The sequence below is a fragment of the Coffea eugenioides genome, chromosome 7 (genome assembly GCF_003713205.1).
Source record: "Coffea eugenioides isolate CCC68of chromosome 7, Ceug_1.0, whole genome shotgun sequence".
In the NCBI taxonomy this organism is placed as follows: Eukaryota; Viridiplantae; Streptophyta; class Magnoliopsida; order Gentianales; family Rubiaceae; genus Coffea; species Coffea eugenioides.
This window is the reverse complement of record NC_040041.1, coordinates 5350918-5367518: the sequence shown is the minus strand read 5'-3', so window position 1 is coordinate 5367518 and position 16601 is coordinate 5350918. Positions and strand designations below refer to the sequence as shown.

Genomic DNA, 16601 nt, shown 5'->3' with positions numbered 1-16601 from the left:
GTTTTAGTTGTGAACATATTGATTGAGTTCAACAGCTTGAATCTTCTAGCAAGCTAAATTTCATTGCGTAGATTGGCGTGAAGCTCCGAAATTTCTATGACGATAATGCTAATTTATTGTCATCCTCATACGTAACCTTAGAAAGAACTCCATAAGAAGTTAGGGTTGGAAAATCCCATAATTATGCATTACATACAAAACGAAGCACAAATCAGATGATATGACGCTTCACCTGTAACCAGTAAAGTCATGAGTTCGATCTATCACTGGAGTAGAAGGTGAACCACTATTGACCCCCTTCAAAAAAAAAAAATAGAAACAAAATGCATTGCATGTACCTTTCTTTGAATATATTCCAAAAAGGGCAACAAGAGTTAAATCTTAAACATATACGCTCTCTAGTGAAGGGAATTAGGAGAATTAGTAAACAAACAAATTGATGCGAGATTACTCTTTCTTTTTTTGTTTTTATTTCAATAAAATGTTAAATCAATTTATAAGTTTTGTGGTTGTTAAAAAAACTTACTACCATTTAATCACCAAATACCAATTTTCTTTTGTTTAATGGTAAAGATGGTGCTGCATGTTACAGAGTAATGCTCGGTACGTTGGTTTACCTGTCTTTTCTTTTGCATCTCCGTAACAACATGAGTGGTAGAAGATCTGTCAACTTTGTGGTCATTCAATTGCCAAAAAGCAAGAGTTTCTTTAAAAGTTAATATGGCCTTGTAATAACTTGATTTCACGTAGACAATGTCACCATCAGAACTGAAATTTACAAGGAAGGAATTGGAGGGGAAAAAGGACACAGGTATTTGGTAGCCACCTTCGTCGCAACTCTCTAAAATTTGAGTTCAGTATCTTTATGCTTTTCAGTATTCTAGGTTTTATTTAGATCCGAATTCACATTTCACATATACCCTACGCAGCTTCGGAGTAGAATTTCACATAGCCACAGAAGTTGGGAAGGCAATAAAGCAACTCCAGCACCAAATGGGATCAAATAGAAATGGAAGAATTGAACAACTTCACTATCAGATGGTATAAGAAGCCTCAACGAATCAATTTCTGACGATTGTGCTCTATTGTCTACACAAGATTACAAGTTCTACATGTCAACAACTTATCTACAGCTTGTTCCCCGACCGCTGCATTCTAAAGTGCTTCAGGGAGTCTTTGTTTGATCTCCTCCTCCACGTCTGGTATGCATGCGGATACTATCTCTTTCGCTCAGAGCAGGAAGGCTCAGCAGATGTCTTTGGTCTACAAAATTTCTGTTTCAAAAATTCTTCCAATTTCTGAAATATTAAGAAGAATACCCCTGCAAGAAGTTTAGGGGAAAAAATGATGAGAGAAAATATTACCAACGATCAATTTAGCTGATTTTTGTTCTCCTGACAAAGTTTCTTGTGCAGGTATTACAAGTGCAGATAAAGTATTCTAGAGGCCCTACTGCAGAAATATCATAAAAGGATGAAAGACGGACTGGCGTAAAGGAAAGTCAAGCACTTATTCGCACTGAGGAATCAGTACTAATCTAAAGGAAAGTCAAGCACTTATTCGCATAAACGATCAGAGGATAAATAGACTATTCAAATTCATTCACTGTATGTTTAAGATGATCAGATGTCTGTGAAATTTTTCACACACACACGAAAAACAACAAAGAAATTGACCAATGCTAGTAAAATGTTCTATTAAAACAATTCTTGCAGAAGTAGCATAACAAGCTTCAGTGTCATCCTGTACACAACCAAGTAATTCTCGTCAATAGCAACAAACAGCGTGTCATCAACTAATACTAAAGACAATTGCTTTATTCTTTATCCCCCCCCCCCCCCAACCCCCACCCACCACAAAAACCCCCGACACAAAAAAAAAATGAAAGAAGCTTTCGAGACAGAAAAGGCAAATTTTACATTCTTTCAAGATGTAATAATGCGACCGGATGACATCTGAGCAAAAGAAGCTGAATTTCTGATAAATAGAAGAAAGCACTTACAAGGTAAAGCCAAACCATTTATAACAGCTTAGTTGACCAAAATTAGTGTATATGGTGCAGAGAATATGTTGACAAGGAAGAAGATGAAGAAATAAGGTTAGAGAATACCTGTACTTTCTTTCTGGTGCAGAAAGCCTTTAACTAGAAGTGTGCCTGGAATTTGCTGAAAGACCTACAGATTTGGACCAATTACAAAGGTAGTGAAACAGAGTTATCCTACTAGCAAAATACTAAAAGCAAACTTACCGAAATGCTAAGGTGCAGGTCACTGGATTGAAGGTCATTTGGACCATTTGACATCCCCAATTCATATGGACAGCTTGGAGTGGCAAATATATTTTGTGTCTCAGTGTTAAGGATCGACTCACATTGATCTTTGGAAGCAATAACCTAAAACATAAAACTCAGATTTAGTAATTATAAGAGTTATAAAGTATTAAAATTAACAAATATTTTCAAAACACTGGAAAGAATGAACATACATCAATCTTGAAGGAGGTGGAATCTATTTTGCAAGAAGCACCACAACTGCACAAAAAGGACTCCACTGATTGCAACACGTGAATAGCACTATATTGGCGCTGAATACCCTGAATCAACAGTAACACATATAGCTTACAAGATACCAGATCTGGTCAAGTTAACAACGAGAAAGATCAGCATTATACGTAATAGCATGAAATTCAGTGTGGACCAAAAGAATTAGATTTAAAGAATCAAACAAAAGATGATAGAGTTGATTCAGGAACAGCCCATGCTTGTAGGGGTCCAACAATCATAAATCATAGTCAAAACTTCTGGGACCTTAATTTTATCCAAATAATCCCAAGGACAGGAAAATACAATAGATAACTCGCTAGAATCCTACAGTGCAAAAACAGTACAAATAAAACAATTACCAAAGAAAAACTGAAACTTAAAACTTGGATTTCATACTAACAAAGAGCACTCGTGATTTGACTAACGAAATCCCACCAAGATTATTGATTCAACAATCCAAAAGTCCCTGTCTGAGATGCCTTCAACCTCACAAGGACCATGCTTTGAAAAGCCTAAAGCAAGAACCTGCTTACTCCCCCCCCCCCCCCAACCTCTCGCTCTCTACAAAAACACATGACCTGGTTTCTGAGTGACCATAATCTGTGATTTTGTAGACAGCGCTAAAGTGGCAGCTAAATCCAGACACCATGATGAAAGCAATAATACATCCTAATGTCAAATTGTCAATATTTTCTATCAACTAATAGACCAGTTACATGAAGCAGACGATACATCCTAATTAAAGTATTTGGACATCTCAATTCATAAACACCTAAAATTCATAAAGGGAAGACAAGATAAGACACGTAGAAACAGCAAACCAAACAAAAATAAGTAAATAAAAAATAATGCAAAATACACAAAAGAATAGTGTACCTCAAGCATGAAAGATAGGTTATTCTTCTCAGTAGCACTGGATGATACAATCTTCCTAGATGGAGGTACAAATGACCAAGCAAGGCCCCATCTACAAGTTTGGCCTTGCACAAATTCTGTTGTCTTCACCATGGTGACTCCAACTTCCCGAAGCCTGGATATTAGGATTTTCAGATTTGATTTTCTTCCAATCATTGAAGTGTACCACCTACCATGCAAATGGAAGTTACAAAACACTGTATCACAAAAATTCTCTGTGAAAATGAAGGGCACTATGCAGGAATCAAACAAGATTCTGAACATATATACCGAAAAGATTGCTTTAATTGAACACTATCTTCAACTATTCGAGTAATGAAAGCTTTTTCCCCACCAGGACAAACCATCTCCTGTGCAGTCCCACCACATGCAGTCTTTGGATTCAATCCTGCTTCCTCCATTGTCTCAAAGAAGGGAGGATTACACATGCAGAAGTCAAATTTCTCCTCATCCTTAACAACACCTGCAAGTATCGGTGGGCCATGATAATTCTTCTCAACCATAGATTGTAACTCGAGAGAAGATGATGGTTCAGGCCCTATCATAACAGCTCTTGTGTTGCCCAAATCTTCAATGCTTTCGTTATCTCTGCCAAGTCCACCATGCAAGTCTTTCTCTTCAACTATTGTCTTTGCATTGTCAACTTTTCTAATTTCAATCAATTCAGAGATATGTGGATTACTTGTAACATTTCTTTCAGCCCACTCCAATGCAACATCAGTAACATCTGTAGATAAAATCATAAATTACCATCATATCATAGTTAAAAATCATTTGGGAAAATATTGGGAAAGTGAGGGAAATGGCAGGGTGAAAAAGCAAAGAAAACTACCTGAAACAACAAATCTCCAACCAAGTAGAGACGCACCAAGAAGAGGATAAATACAGTTGGCCCCAGTTCCTATGTCAAAACCCTTTACAGCATCCCCATCAGCTCGACAATCCGGGATAATGTCTGATGACAAGAGGTCTTCTATCCAGTGGATGTAATTGGATCTGTTAGGAACAGTAGGACAAAGCTGTCCATCAGGAATCCACCTGTGATGTTGGATTTAGTCTGGGATCATTAAACATGCAAATATTTCATTTTGCAAACAGATATAAGAAAAGAAAGAAAATCCTAAAAATGTTCATATCATATACATCAAAAATAGCAACCCAATCGATGCATTCAGAATACTTTTTCCCTTTTGCTTCAGAATTCCAATCCACAGCACCAATACAACTAGGCAATCCGACCTAAGCCAGCTGCAGCATGACACTAATCTTAAATACTACAAGAAAAGCTGAATCCTATGCAGTTGGAAAGATTTAAAATAAATAACAAAGTTCAATATTACTCATGAAGAATTGAACACAAACATCCAAGCCATTTTCTATTGCTTTACCGGTTCCAGGATTTTTGAAGTATGCAGAACCATAAACCATAAACCCACAGTTTCAAACATGCTAGATGAACAATTGACATGTAATAGGAAAAACAGGCGAAATGAAGAAAGAAAGAAAAGAAAAATGCGTAAATTTTTAATCTTCCTAGCTCGTTGTGACTGAAGTGCATTTTCTCTCTGTCCATCTCTTCCTCAATATTCAAAGGCACAATCCATTAACCCCCTAGAACCCACATCACAAAAGAAAAATCCCAGAAAAATTACAACTTCATTTCGCCAAAAAAAAAATACGTGTAATTCCCTTTCTCCCCTTCCCAAAGAAGCAAAATACAAAACCAATATAAGATCATTTTTATACTGTCCCATAAAGCCCCAGAAACCAAAAAAGATAAGTCAACAAAACAACGAAATAGAGTAGTTAATTGAGTAATGGCGAATTAACTAAGTAGTTGTTACCAGTTGAGGCCATGATCATGGAGAAGCAAGACTCTGGTGAGCTCACGGGTGGCATTGTAATCAGTCCAATCGATTCTGGGCCGACCATCTCGAGAAGAGTAGAACACGTAAGGCTTGAAAGAGGGATAAATGGACGCCAAGGCTCCGAAATCTGGCGGGTTTTCGGAGTATTTATTCCGAGGGTGAATTGCCGCTCTTTCTTGAACTCTCTTCCTCTTCTTGCTCGGCATTTTTTCTTCTTTCCGATGTCTCTCCAGCAACAGTTCAGATATTCTGTGGATTTGAAGAGATGGTGCAGATTTTGATTTCTTTTTCTGGGCTTGAGCCGAAGTATTGTGGGGAAAGCTCAGAGATATGAACCGGACTCGACACTCTATCCCAGTAGTTTGTGGGCTGGACTTAATTACTTGGGCTGTAAACGGTTTTAGGAAATTAGGAAATGTAGAACCAAAAATTGGCCATATCATGTATTCCACTTTCCTTTTTTTTTTTTTTGAAAAAATTTATGTGGGAAGGCTTACCTACACTCCATTTTCTCGAATTAATCAATCCATCTCTCCCCCAATTTAAGTGTTCCACTTTTATCTATGCACGTTTTGTTTTTCTTTTTTTTTTTCTCCTCTAGGTTAATATCATGCATCTGAAATGAGTTTTTGTTTACACTTTTCTTCCCTTTTACAATTCTAGTTTACATGATGCATATATATTTGATTGAAGGTAGAATTTTCATGGCTTCTTGATACAATTATTGTAATAAATTTAGATGTTTAGCTAAAGTTGGACCCTGATTCAACAAAATAGACCACAAATTCTTTTTTAGGTATAACTTAGTATATTTTCAAAAACGTTAGGCACAAAAAAAAAGATATCACTATTTTCTTTGCTTTTTGATGTCATTTAGCTGCTGAGGTATAAAATAAAAGATAAACTTAGAGAGAAACAAATGGAACGGTTTGGAAACTGAGACGAAGAAAACCCCAGAGTGAAAGATCAAAAGTAAAAAATAAATACGTGCAAAGTAAATTAAGTTACTGACACAAATTAATAGAATAGGAACTTAAAAATGGATTAATTTTCCGGGCATGCATATTGGAACAACAAGGTCAAAGCACAGTTTTCAGCTTTAATTAGTTAATCACAAATCAAGTAATACATCCATTCTTCCATGTGTGTTGCCCATTGAATAGTGTGAGTTGTTTTCATTTAGTTTGGGAATTTAATTTGTTAAATGGTGGGATTCTAAAGTGCAAATAGTATCATTTTGTGGATCAAAAGAAAAGAAACCACCGATCGGTAGATATGTTTGGTCCTGATACATGGCACATTTGCATTGCATGGAGAATAAGTAAGTGACAAACCATTGGTGCAGCACAGAATCATTCTTCTTGGCAGCCACTACATTGAGGGGGATGATGATGAAATTGAAGGTAAGATTTTAGTGGTTGAATGAATATTTGTCTCCAAATTGGAGTCTGTCAGGTTCCATCAACTGTAATTGGGATATTGTATTCTTTTTTACTTTTTAGATAAAATAATTAAAGAGAACATGCTTGGAGAGTTTTCAAATATTCCTCTTTAAATACTAACCAACCATGAAAATGAAAAGTAGCCAAGAATGTTGCTAGTCCATTAGTAGTTTCCCTCCTTGGGAGTGAGGGTATTATTCTTCCTTCAAGTTAGGAAATGCCATTAGAAAACCTACAAAAGAATAGTTTCCTTTTGGATCGGCATATCTCTGTCAATTATTTGTACACTTCTGTCTAAACTTTAATCCCCTTTGGTCCATAGTGTCATGTTTGATTAGACCACAATGCTTTCTTTTCTTTTTTTTTGGCTTTTCTAGTGTAAAAATTAATTACTAATTAAGGGGCTGAATTTACGCATTCGTAATTTACCTCTTTGACTTGATGGATTCTAATTATCATTAACCCATGCAAGCTTTAATGCATAAAAAGGGCGTTATATTAGGATAAATTAAGGAATTTAAATTCAGTCCATCCTTGGAATTATCCCATGAATAATTGTAAATGGGATTTGATTTCGTTTATATAAGTTGTCCTCTATCTATGAAAATAATTATTTGTAGTGGAGGCCATGAATTATATGTATACGACCAAAACAATTCTATTCCCTTTTTTTTTTTACAAGTAAGATTGTTAGAAACTCATAATGGTAAATGTAATACAAATAATTTACTATTCAAGCTAACTCATAAATGATATCTGTACTTTATTTAATGTTGTGTTTGTTTGATTTAATTTCTACCATCCTTACAGATTTCATTATTTAATGAAATTTTGAAGTGTTTTTTTTTTCTTTTTTTGTCAAAAGAACTAACCCACAAATGGTGGGCGTGAATTATATATATATACATGCCCTTCCATTCTCAAGATAGTTAATTCTACGAACCAGACAAGCAGGTGATCATAGTGGGCATAATTTGATGTTCTTGTCAAGACATTAATGAAGTTAGCAATACTGAATCAATGACGGGCTAAATTTTCTTGAATGGCAATTGTTCTTCTTGTCGATTCAAATTTGGAGAAAACGGTAGCAAAGAATTGTTCAATTTTGGCAGTCTATGACAAGCAGATAAAAAGAATGTGGATATGAAAATTACAACAGACAATTAAAAAAGGAAAAGGAATAGTATGAACGACAGAATCCAATTCTCCTACTGCTGTATATATAAGATGTTAATTCAATATTGATGCCATGGGAAATAATTAAGAACAAAAAAAAAATTGATGGATCGATCCTGATTCATGTATGATTATATCAGATTCTGAGCTTTTCTCTTTATGCCATTTATTTGACAAATGCTGTAGCAAAGTGATGGTTTCTGTTGAATGGAATAAAAGCATTAATAACTTCTCCGTTGATATACAGAAAGCTAAAGAAAAAGGCAATAAAAGTACCAAAAGTATTAGTAGAAAATATATTGTAAGAGTATTGGTGATTAGGGGATGTAAACGATCCTAATCAAACTAAACACTCTAGTGTTCAAATTTGTTTGATTATTTTTAATGATTTTGAAATTTTGTTCAAACTTGGTTTGTTTATTGTTGAACCGAGTTTGTCTAGTTTAAATATTATCGAATATAAAACACTGTTTATCATTAGTTAGACTAGTTAGTGAATCAAGCTCGAACGAATTCTCACCAAACCAAGCTCAATTCGTGTATCAAGTAACTTGATTCATTTTTCAGTCTTACTGCTGATTTTGTGATTAGTTTGCATTAGTGAGTGATTAGTAGCCTAATAAGTTCCAAAATCTACTTGAAATTGGGATGTTTGTATTTCCTCCTTTTGGCAACAGATTTAAGTATTTTTCAAATAAATCGAGATTAAATAAGCAGATAACTCATAAAAACCAGCAGTAAATCAAAAGGAATTTTGCCCCGTCGTCTGGATAAAATGCCACTAAACTAATTATTCCCCTTCGGAGACATTTCGATTAGGTTGGATGCATGAGGTTTGAGGCTCCTCTCTTGTCGTCTTAAAATCCAAACTCCTACTACGTGCATGTTTGTATTTCCGTCTTTTCGGCCTCTCGAGGGTCACTTTGCATTGGTGTCCAGATTTTCAAGGCATTACCTTTTCGTATTCTTGAAACACCATATTTCCTCTTCAGTTTTTTTTTTTATATGAAAAAAGACACCATATTTCTTCCTTTGACTTCGTAAACATTCTTTCAGAGCGAATCAATCCAGCATCAGGATAATAGAATTTGAACATTTGGTTCGTTAATAATTAATTTCTTTTGACGTAAATAATTTCCAACACTATAAAAATAAGAGGTTATAAGGATTATCTAGCTCTCAAACTTTCAGATTTGTATACTTTTAGAATTAATCTTTTATACGTTATTAGAGTATACACTATCATGATTGAATACACAACAACTAATCTAAATCTTAATATAAAATATAAATATTGTAAATGTGTCAAGCATCCAATCATGATACAGTTTTAGTGTATCAAAGATTTATTCATGTTTTGACCTTTAAACTATTAAATATATCTTTCAGCCTCCTAAAATTTAGACAACATATACATGCAACTCAGTATATTTGAACTATTAAAGCTAACATTAACAACATCAAAACCACATCATTTAAGGTAAGTTTTGTAGTTTTTATATTGGAGGAAAGGATGGAATAGGAGTACATTTTAAAAAATTCACACGATAATAAGATAGTTTGTGAAATATTGATGAGATTTTAGTCTTGCAATTAAAATTAAGACCCTAAAAATTAGACGTTATCAATTCAAGAAGTAGTTGTGGTGTTGATCACTTGATTGGCTGTAATCGAATTGTAGTAATCCCACAATTGTAAGTTACTTGCACTCATATCATTTAAAAAATATAAAAATGTTGAAAAGTCGACTATACCTAATTGCTTGACAATTGTCTTTCTTCTCTCTAAAAAAACTCTCTAGCCAAAACTTCATTCAACTCTCCGATGGGAGGGATTAGATGTTTTTTATCCTTTCCCATCGAAGGAATCCCCTCTCTAGTTTCTATTCATTTATGTGAATAAAATCTCTTCTAAAATTTTTTATTGAGAGTTTCTTCTCTCCTAATATTTCCTAGTGAAAATTTTCTTCTCTCCTAGAGATTTTTAGAGATAGTTTTAGGTTGTTTTTTCATTTTTCTTTTATTAGGTTTGAGTATTTTAAGATTTTGATTATCAAATTTGAAATTTTTTGGGGTCTATTCAGCAGATCTCACTATAATATTTGGAGTTAAAGCAGTTAATTAACAGATCTGATAATTGGAAACATACACGGAGGTTCGTAGGGCTAACTTATTTTTTTCTCATTTTTAAAAATATTTATTTGGAGTTTTATAGTTTAATTTTTATTTGTTTTTCAGATTTGTAATATCCGTTTTTCAAATCTATTATTTGATATTTGTGTATATTTGATGATGTAACTTTTGTTATTTGTACAGATTTTAATGAAATCATGATACTTTATGTGTGTGTGTGTGTGTTAAAGTTCTAGATTCATATAGGGCTTTTCCCTTAAAAAAAAGTAAAAGGTTATGCAGTATATATTGCTTAGGATCTTATCTCTTCTATCTAATTTTTAATGGGGTTTATCTATCTAAACAAATTGACGAGGTGCTCTTAACTAGTGCTCAACAAATTCGACGAAATTTACTGCTTACAAAGTCTCTCAACTCAACCTCAATCAACATGCATTGCCTTGCCCTAAGATTATGATTAGTCGTGTTGATTGCAGATGTTTTCAAGTGAAACATATTACCAATGACAAACACTTAGGTAGACCCGATCTATGTAAATCATGTGGTTCAAATTTTATCACATCATCTCACCAACTCAAGAATGAATAGTGTGACAAAAACTTGGGTAGATTTGGTCTATATATGGGTAGTCATCAGTGATGATATCACGAAAATGGTGTCATTTTATAATTTAGCAGGTCTAGAGAAATATTATCTACATTCCATTTTTTTTATTTGCACTCCCTTTTATCATACTATGGTTTAATAAAACTCCCTTTTATCATATACTTTGATAAATGAAAACTATAAGATTAGAATGATAGTAGGATTGTAAATAACAAAAAATGTAGAGCTATATTTTATTTGTTAATACTTTTCTTTAATTCTAATTGTAGGCCTAAATACGGTTGTTATGACAATCGTTTTTGTCCCTTGTCCGCTTTGCACAGGATGTGCCCAACGTGCCAAGCACAAATTTGCAAAGGTCTTTTTATGTATGGATCATCTATCCACAAACGGCCAAAAAAAAAAAAAAAAAAAAAAATCATCAAGCCGTCCCCGGTCTGAGAATCTTCAACGCCTCCAACTGCATACATAGTTGTTTCAAAACCCCAAGTTTTTCTCAACTTGTTTTCAAAACAGCGACGGCAAGTTTTCTCTGGAATGATCATTTTGAAACACTATGACGTTCCCCAATTTGATATATTATACAAGGTGTTATTTAACTTTTTGGTTTAAATTAAAGGGAGCTTCCAAACCTTACAAACAATAGAAAAGGTGTTATTTGATTACTTAATCATGAAATTCTATTAGGAGATTCAATAAAAAGGTGGTATAGAGTTGTTGTATTGTATTGCCTCCAACTCCATGTCGTGCCTTAGAATAAATAGATCATCGTTTAGGGTTCAACGCCTTGTAAAACGCTCCACTTTATCAGCAGTGTCAGCATAACAGATGAAATTTGCACAACATTTTCACCTTTCCGTGGCTTGGAAATTTAATTGCATTTCTAGGCCTGTACCATTCATAAGGTATTATAAAAAGAATTAAGTTTAGTTTTTCTATATTGATATATATTATAAGGTTTGATGCATGCAAAATCTGAATTCAAATAGAACTAAACTTTTAAATTCAAATTTTAAATTTTACATATATGACACATATATTTGGACTCACTAACGTATGCACTAGGAGTGTAAAAAGTCTTGCCCTCTTGCTGAGGCTGTTACAGATTCTATTATGGTTCCAATGTAGTTGGGAGCTTTTTACCTTCACATAGGGCAGCTGATTTAAGGCTTGGGATAATTTCAGAAAAACCTCCCCTGAGGTTTCTGGCAATTTCACTCACCTCCCTTCAGATTTGAATAATTATACTAACCTCCCTTCATGTAGTAAAATGACTATATTATCCTTCACTTATAAATAATTCCTACAAAAATAATCCCTACTATTATAACTAGTCTTTCATTCTAAAGCAACGGTTACCACACAAAATAAACTTTTATTCTCTCTTTCCGACTTTCCCTCCTACCTTTATTCTTCTACGCCTCATAATCCACTATTTTTTTGTAAATTGCCATCTACATAACCATTTACTACATCTCGAATTCTCATTATTATGCAAATAGATCTTCTCTCTCTCTTTTTGTTTTCCTTTTTTTTTGTAAGTATTATTGCATTGAAATTGCCAAATGCCAAGTAACCAAATCAAATTTATTGTCAAACTAAATAAAGATGAAAAGGATGGCAGTGATACAAAGTATAGACAAAAAAAATAAAAATAATAGCTAAATAGGGAACATGGATTGAGAAAGGTTACGTTATTACGCCAATTGCGTAAGAAAGAATTTTTGGATATAAAAACTGCAATTAGATTTGCCTAAAGACATGGGATATGGTCTCTAGTGTTGCTTTTGGTTGCTCCGTGTTGATACTCTTGGTGGGTTGGATAATTTTAGAATCAACAAGGTTGCAACAATTTAAATTGAGTTTGGATAGTGACATTGATCAATTCAAACACTTAATTTAAACAAAAAAAAAATGAGGCTAAAGATTAGGTTGAATGGAAACTTTAAATGTCACAGTTGATTTGCATGGGAAGTTTCTTTTGGAGGGGGGGGGGAATTAGTAGGTTGTCAAAATTGTGAGAATATGGGGATTAAGTTGAAGTGGTTTATTGATTTCATTAGAGTGGTGATTATATCATTTACAATAACTGCAACGTGTAAGAAATTTCTTAGTGAGTTTTTTCTCCTTCCAAGTAACAAAGGGGTATTTTAGGATTTTTTAGGACAAATTTAGCATACCAGGTCTATATTGTTACTGAAATGCTAATCATAGGAGAGGTAAGTGTAATTTTTTAAAATAGAAAAGAACTTCCTAAAATAGTCAGAAACCCTTGAGGCTTTGAGGGTAATGTTACGTCTCAAAGGCATCGACTTCAACATATTATACTCCACCGTCGTCTAGCTTGCACCAATCAAAGTTGACTTGAAATCTAAGGATTTCAAGTCAAATTGCAAAGTTACAAGAATGGACAGCAGCAATTGTTTGATTCTGCAGACAATCAAACTGACGGATATTCAGGTTTGCTCCAAAACTTAAAAAGGGTTAAATTACATTTACCTCTCGTAATGATTAAGGTTTGGCCAAATTACTAAATTTATCTTGTAATGTCGTCAAAATGCAGGCAAAACTCTTTAATGGCAACATATTTATTGCATGGCTCCATGTTAATAACCGTTATGCTTAGTTCACCAAAATACATGTCTGGAAGCCCTACATTATCCTTTTGCAATTTGAGTTAATTACATTTATCTCTCTTAAAGTTTCTGAAAATCAGATTTACCGCCCTTAAAGTTTGTTCAAATGATATAGTGAACCCTATTGTTTATCTCCCTCTAAGTTACAATTAGTGTGTCTCTCTGCAGTACAGTTTCTCAAGTCACCAGTGTTATATACTCTATGTTAAAAAAAAAATTTCCATGTAAATATGAAAATGATCAAATTTCGTTTCTTTAATGAAACTAATAACTGTAAATACACCTCTAAGCATTAAAATTTTAAGAATTTTTTACAAAGACGCCAAATTGGAAATCAAAAGTTAAAAACCAAGAAAGACACTTATAAGCTAGAAAGAGTAATAAAAACTTAACAGTGTATCATGGATAAATGAAGACAATTTTGAAAAGCCTAACAAGTTTTAATGAGTATATGATTTAGTTAAAATTCGCTATTCTACATCAAATTATCATCTAAACGTAATGAATGATTGTTGTATAAAGTAAGCAACATTATTAGAGTATGATAGTGACTGAAATAATCCATAGTATAAAAAACAAAAAAGAGGAGGACCGTATAAAAAGTTTTCTCGATACTTGATGATTGAAATGATTAGATTGCATTCTAATTGTCAAACAATAGGGATTTCTTTTGTAATTTGATCAAACAATGAGGGATGTAAATCTAATTTTTGAGAGGGCATTTTACCATTTCTCTCTTCCATCGATCAGTTGGGTTAGGGGTTAGAACATAATTTAGTCAAACCACATAGTTCGTTTGATATTCTGAATCTCTGGGGATGTAAACGTATTTAACCCAATATATTTGAAAAATGTATGACACCGGTTACATGGCACAAACAATGGCAGGGAATGAGCAACATCTATACATGTCCAGCATCTACCTTTGGTGGCTAGCTACACCACAAAAACACTTTTTGGATACTATTTTGTAAATGATTCTGACCCTGTTGAGTTTTTCTTGTTCTTTTTGTTTCTTTTATAATGGAAAGCTACTTCTTACTCATCTGTCTTTTTTTTTTTTTTAAATTCATTTTTCAGACTGCTGCCAAACGTCAAAATTGTATCGGGCAGGACAGCAACAAACTGTCCATCTAAGCCTAGTTTGATACAAAGAATTTTGGGAACGAAAAAATTGAACATCATTCCCTATCTTATATATATTATATGACGACTAGTTAGGATGAATATGGCCTTTGTGTTGACTACCGGCTGGTGCGAGCAGGCCGAAAGGTTTCATTCATTGATTCTCATGTCATCTATTTTTGGGTAAGTAATTCTCATGTCATCTTCAGATGCTGATGTCTACAAAGCGTCGAGGCTTTTAGGCTCCTTATCTGTCAATCGATACCAGCTGCATTAACAATAACATGATTCCCCAAGACACGTGGCAGAGAAATAATTTTGTACTCTACAAGGGCTACAAGCTTTTAGCAGCATATTTAAGTGATATATATACTACTAATGATATCCAGAGATTTTTTTTTTTTTTTTTTTTTTTTTTGTGGGGGTGAGGGGTACTTTATTCAGTTATTCTTGCTGCAGCGTGATGAAAACGTAGTCCATCTCGGAGATTTCTATATGCAGGTTATATAATCAAACAAAATTCATTTGTCCTAGTCTTTTAATTTATTAGCATGATCATTTGCTTTCTTTGTGTCTTGTAAAGCTTTTTAATGAAGCCACATATATAGACGGGTATTATTGTCTTGAAGGATATGAGAGAATATACAGCAATGGATTTGTCTCCTGATTCCACGTTGAGAGATTTTAGTAATGGATTACTAGCTTGCTAGTATGATTGATGGTATTAAATTAAGGCATGAAGAAAAATACTTTACTTTTGGTTAGCATGCATGAGAATAAAAGAGTTGCATTTTGTATATCTTGTAAGCTGCATGGTGGTTTCTAGGTTAATTGGTCCACAGAAATTGGCTGCCGAATTCGTGTCGAACCATTATACCTTATAAACTTGGCCAAGTTGTACGTGCAGGAGAGATAAGCATATGCTAAATTGATAATAGTTGCTGAAAATAACGTCAATAACTGAAAACGAAGAACTGACAATTGGATGAATTTCAATCAAGAAAAAAAAAAATGCCCTTGTTGAAATAATGGTGTGTTGAGGCCTGGATGAAGGTTGTAGAACCTGGTAATTAGAATTGCATGGCGTATGACTACTCATTTTAGTGGCGCTATGATTTTATTATGTATCCTTTTGGCAGTGCATGTTAGGAATTGATTCCTATATCTATCTATCTTTGGGAAAGTGAAATCCCATTTCATTTCCCTATCGCAAGCACGTTTTTGGAATCTTGAGATTTTGAAAACTGTTTGGTTTCAAGATAATGAATTCCTAAAATTTGGCTTCTTTTCTTCAAGCTTCTTTCAGGTACACTTACTTTATGAGTTGCAACTAGTGGCAAGAAGCTAGGATTCTGATAACATTAGGTAGCACAGATTTCTTTTTTTCTTTCGTCACCAAAAAGTTTTTCATCCTCATCAGTCATCACTAAATTCTAAGGAATAACTAATAAGTCTTCTGGAGTTGTGAATATGTGCCAGCATTTCATGGAATTATTAATTTCATAAGCATCAGTAGTGGATAATAAAAAGAATAATTAAATCACTGAACATATGCCAGTATTCCGGATGAAATTATTGAGCTACAGATGCCCTGCACTGTATTCTTCAGCCATATCTGATAATAAGTTGGTAACTAAAACCTAACCTGCTGTCAAAAACTGAGCATTTTTTCTTTCCCTTTTAACCAGTTGAAAGTAAAAATTCATCAAATATCTTCTTTTATTTTATTTTTTTCAATTGATAATAGTAGTTTTAAAGGGCCACCAGGCGAATGTGATGAAAATGGAATTCAAATTCAGGGTGGAGAGGATCAGTTTGTTGAGTGGCAGTATAAATGATGGAAAAGACAACATTCCTATGGATTATTAAAGTAAGACTTGACCTAGGAGGAAGTTGTTTTCTGCTTATTTTCTAAAAGCTTTGGCATTGGTTTTGTCAAAAGATCATTGTTCCTTCCTTATCCATTTAAAGAATAATTTAAAGATTAAGCTGTTGACACAATAGCAAGAAATCTTATTAATGAAGTCTTTTTCAAAAAATTAAAAAAAAAATCTTATTAATGAAGTCTTGTTCTAGCATATATATATATATGAATTTGATGACTCACTTCTGAAATTACAGATGGTTCCTGTTCATTTTTGTCTAACCTGCTCTTGTTG

The 16601-nt window shown here is 33.7% G+C and overlaps 1 protein-coding gene across 1 annotated transcript; it reads right to left on the bottom strand.

The window, feature by feature from the left end:
• Window positions 1-973: 973 nt before the first annotated feature.
• Window positions 974-5549, bottom strand: LOC113778218 (U6 small nuclear RNA (adenine-(43)-N(6))-methyltransferase-like). Its single transcript, XM_027323540.1, has 8 exons — window positions 5302-5549; window positions 4290-4495; window positions 3728-4184; window positions 3419-3626; window positions 2485-2592; window positions 2249-2392; window positions 2111-2174; window positions 974-1321 (listed from the first exon to the last, which is right to left on the bottom strand). The coding sequence occupies exons 1-8, from the start codon at window positions 5529-5531 to the stop codon at window positions 1218-1220; spliced, it is 1521 nt and encodes a 506-aa protein (XP_027179341.1). The 5' UTR covers window positions 5532-5549; the 3' UTR covers window positions 974-1217.
• Window positions 5550-16601: the final 11052 nt, after the last annotated feature.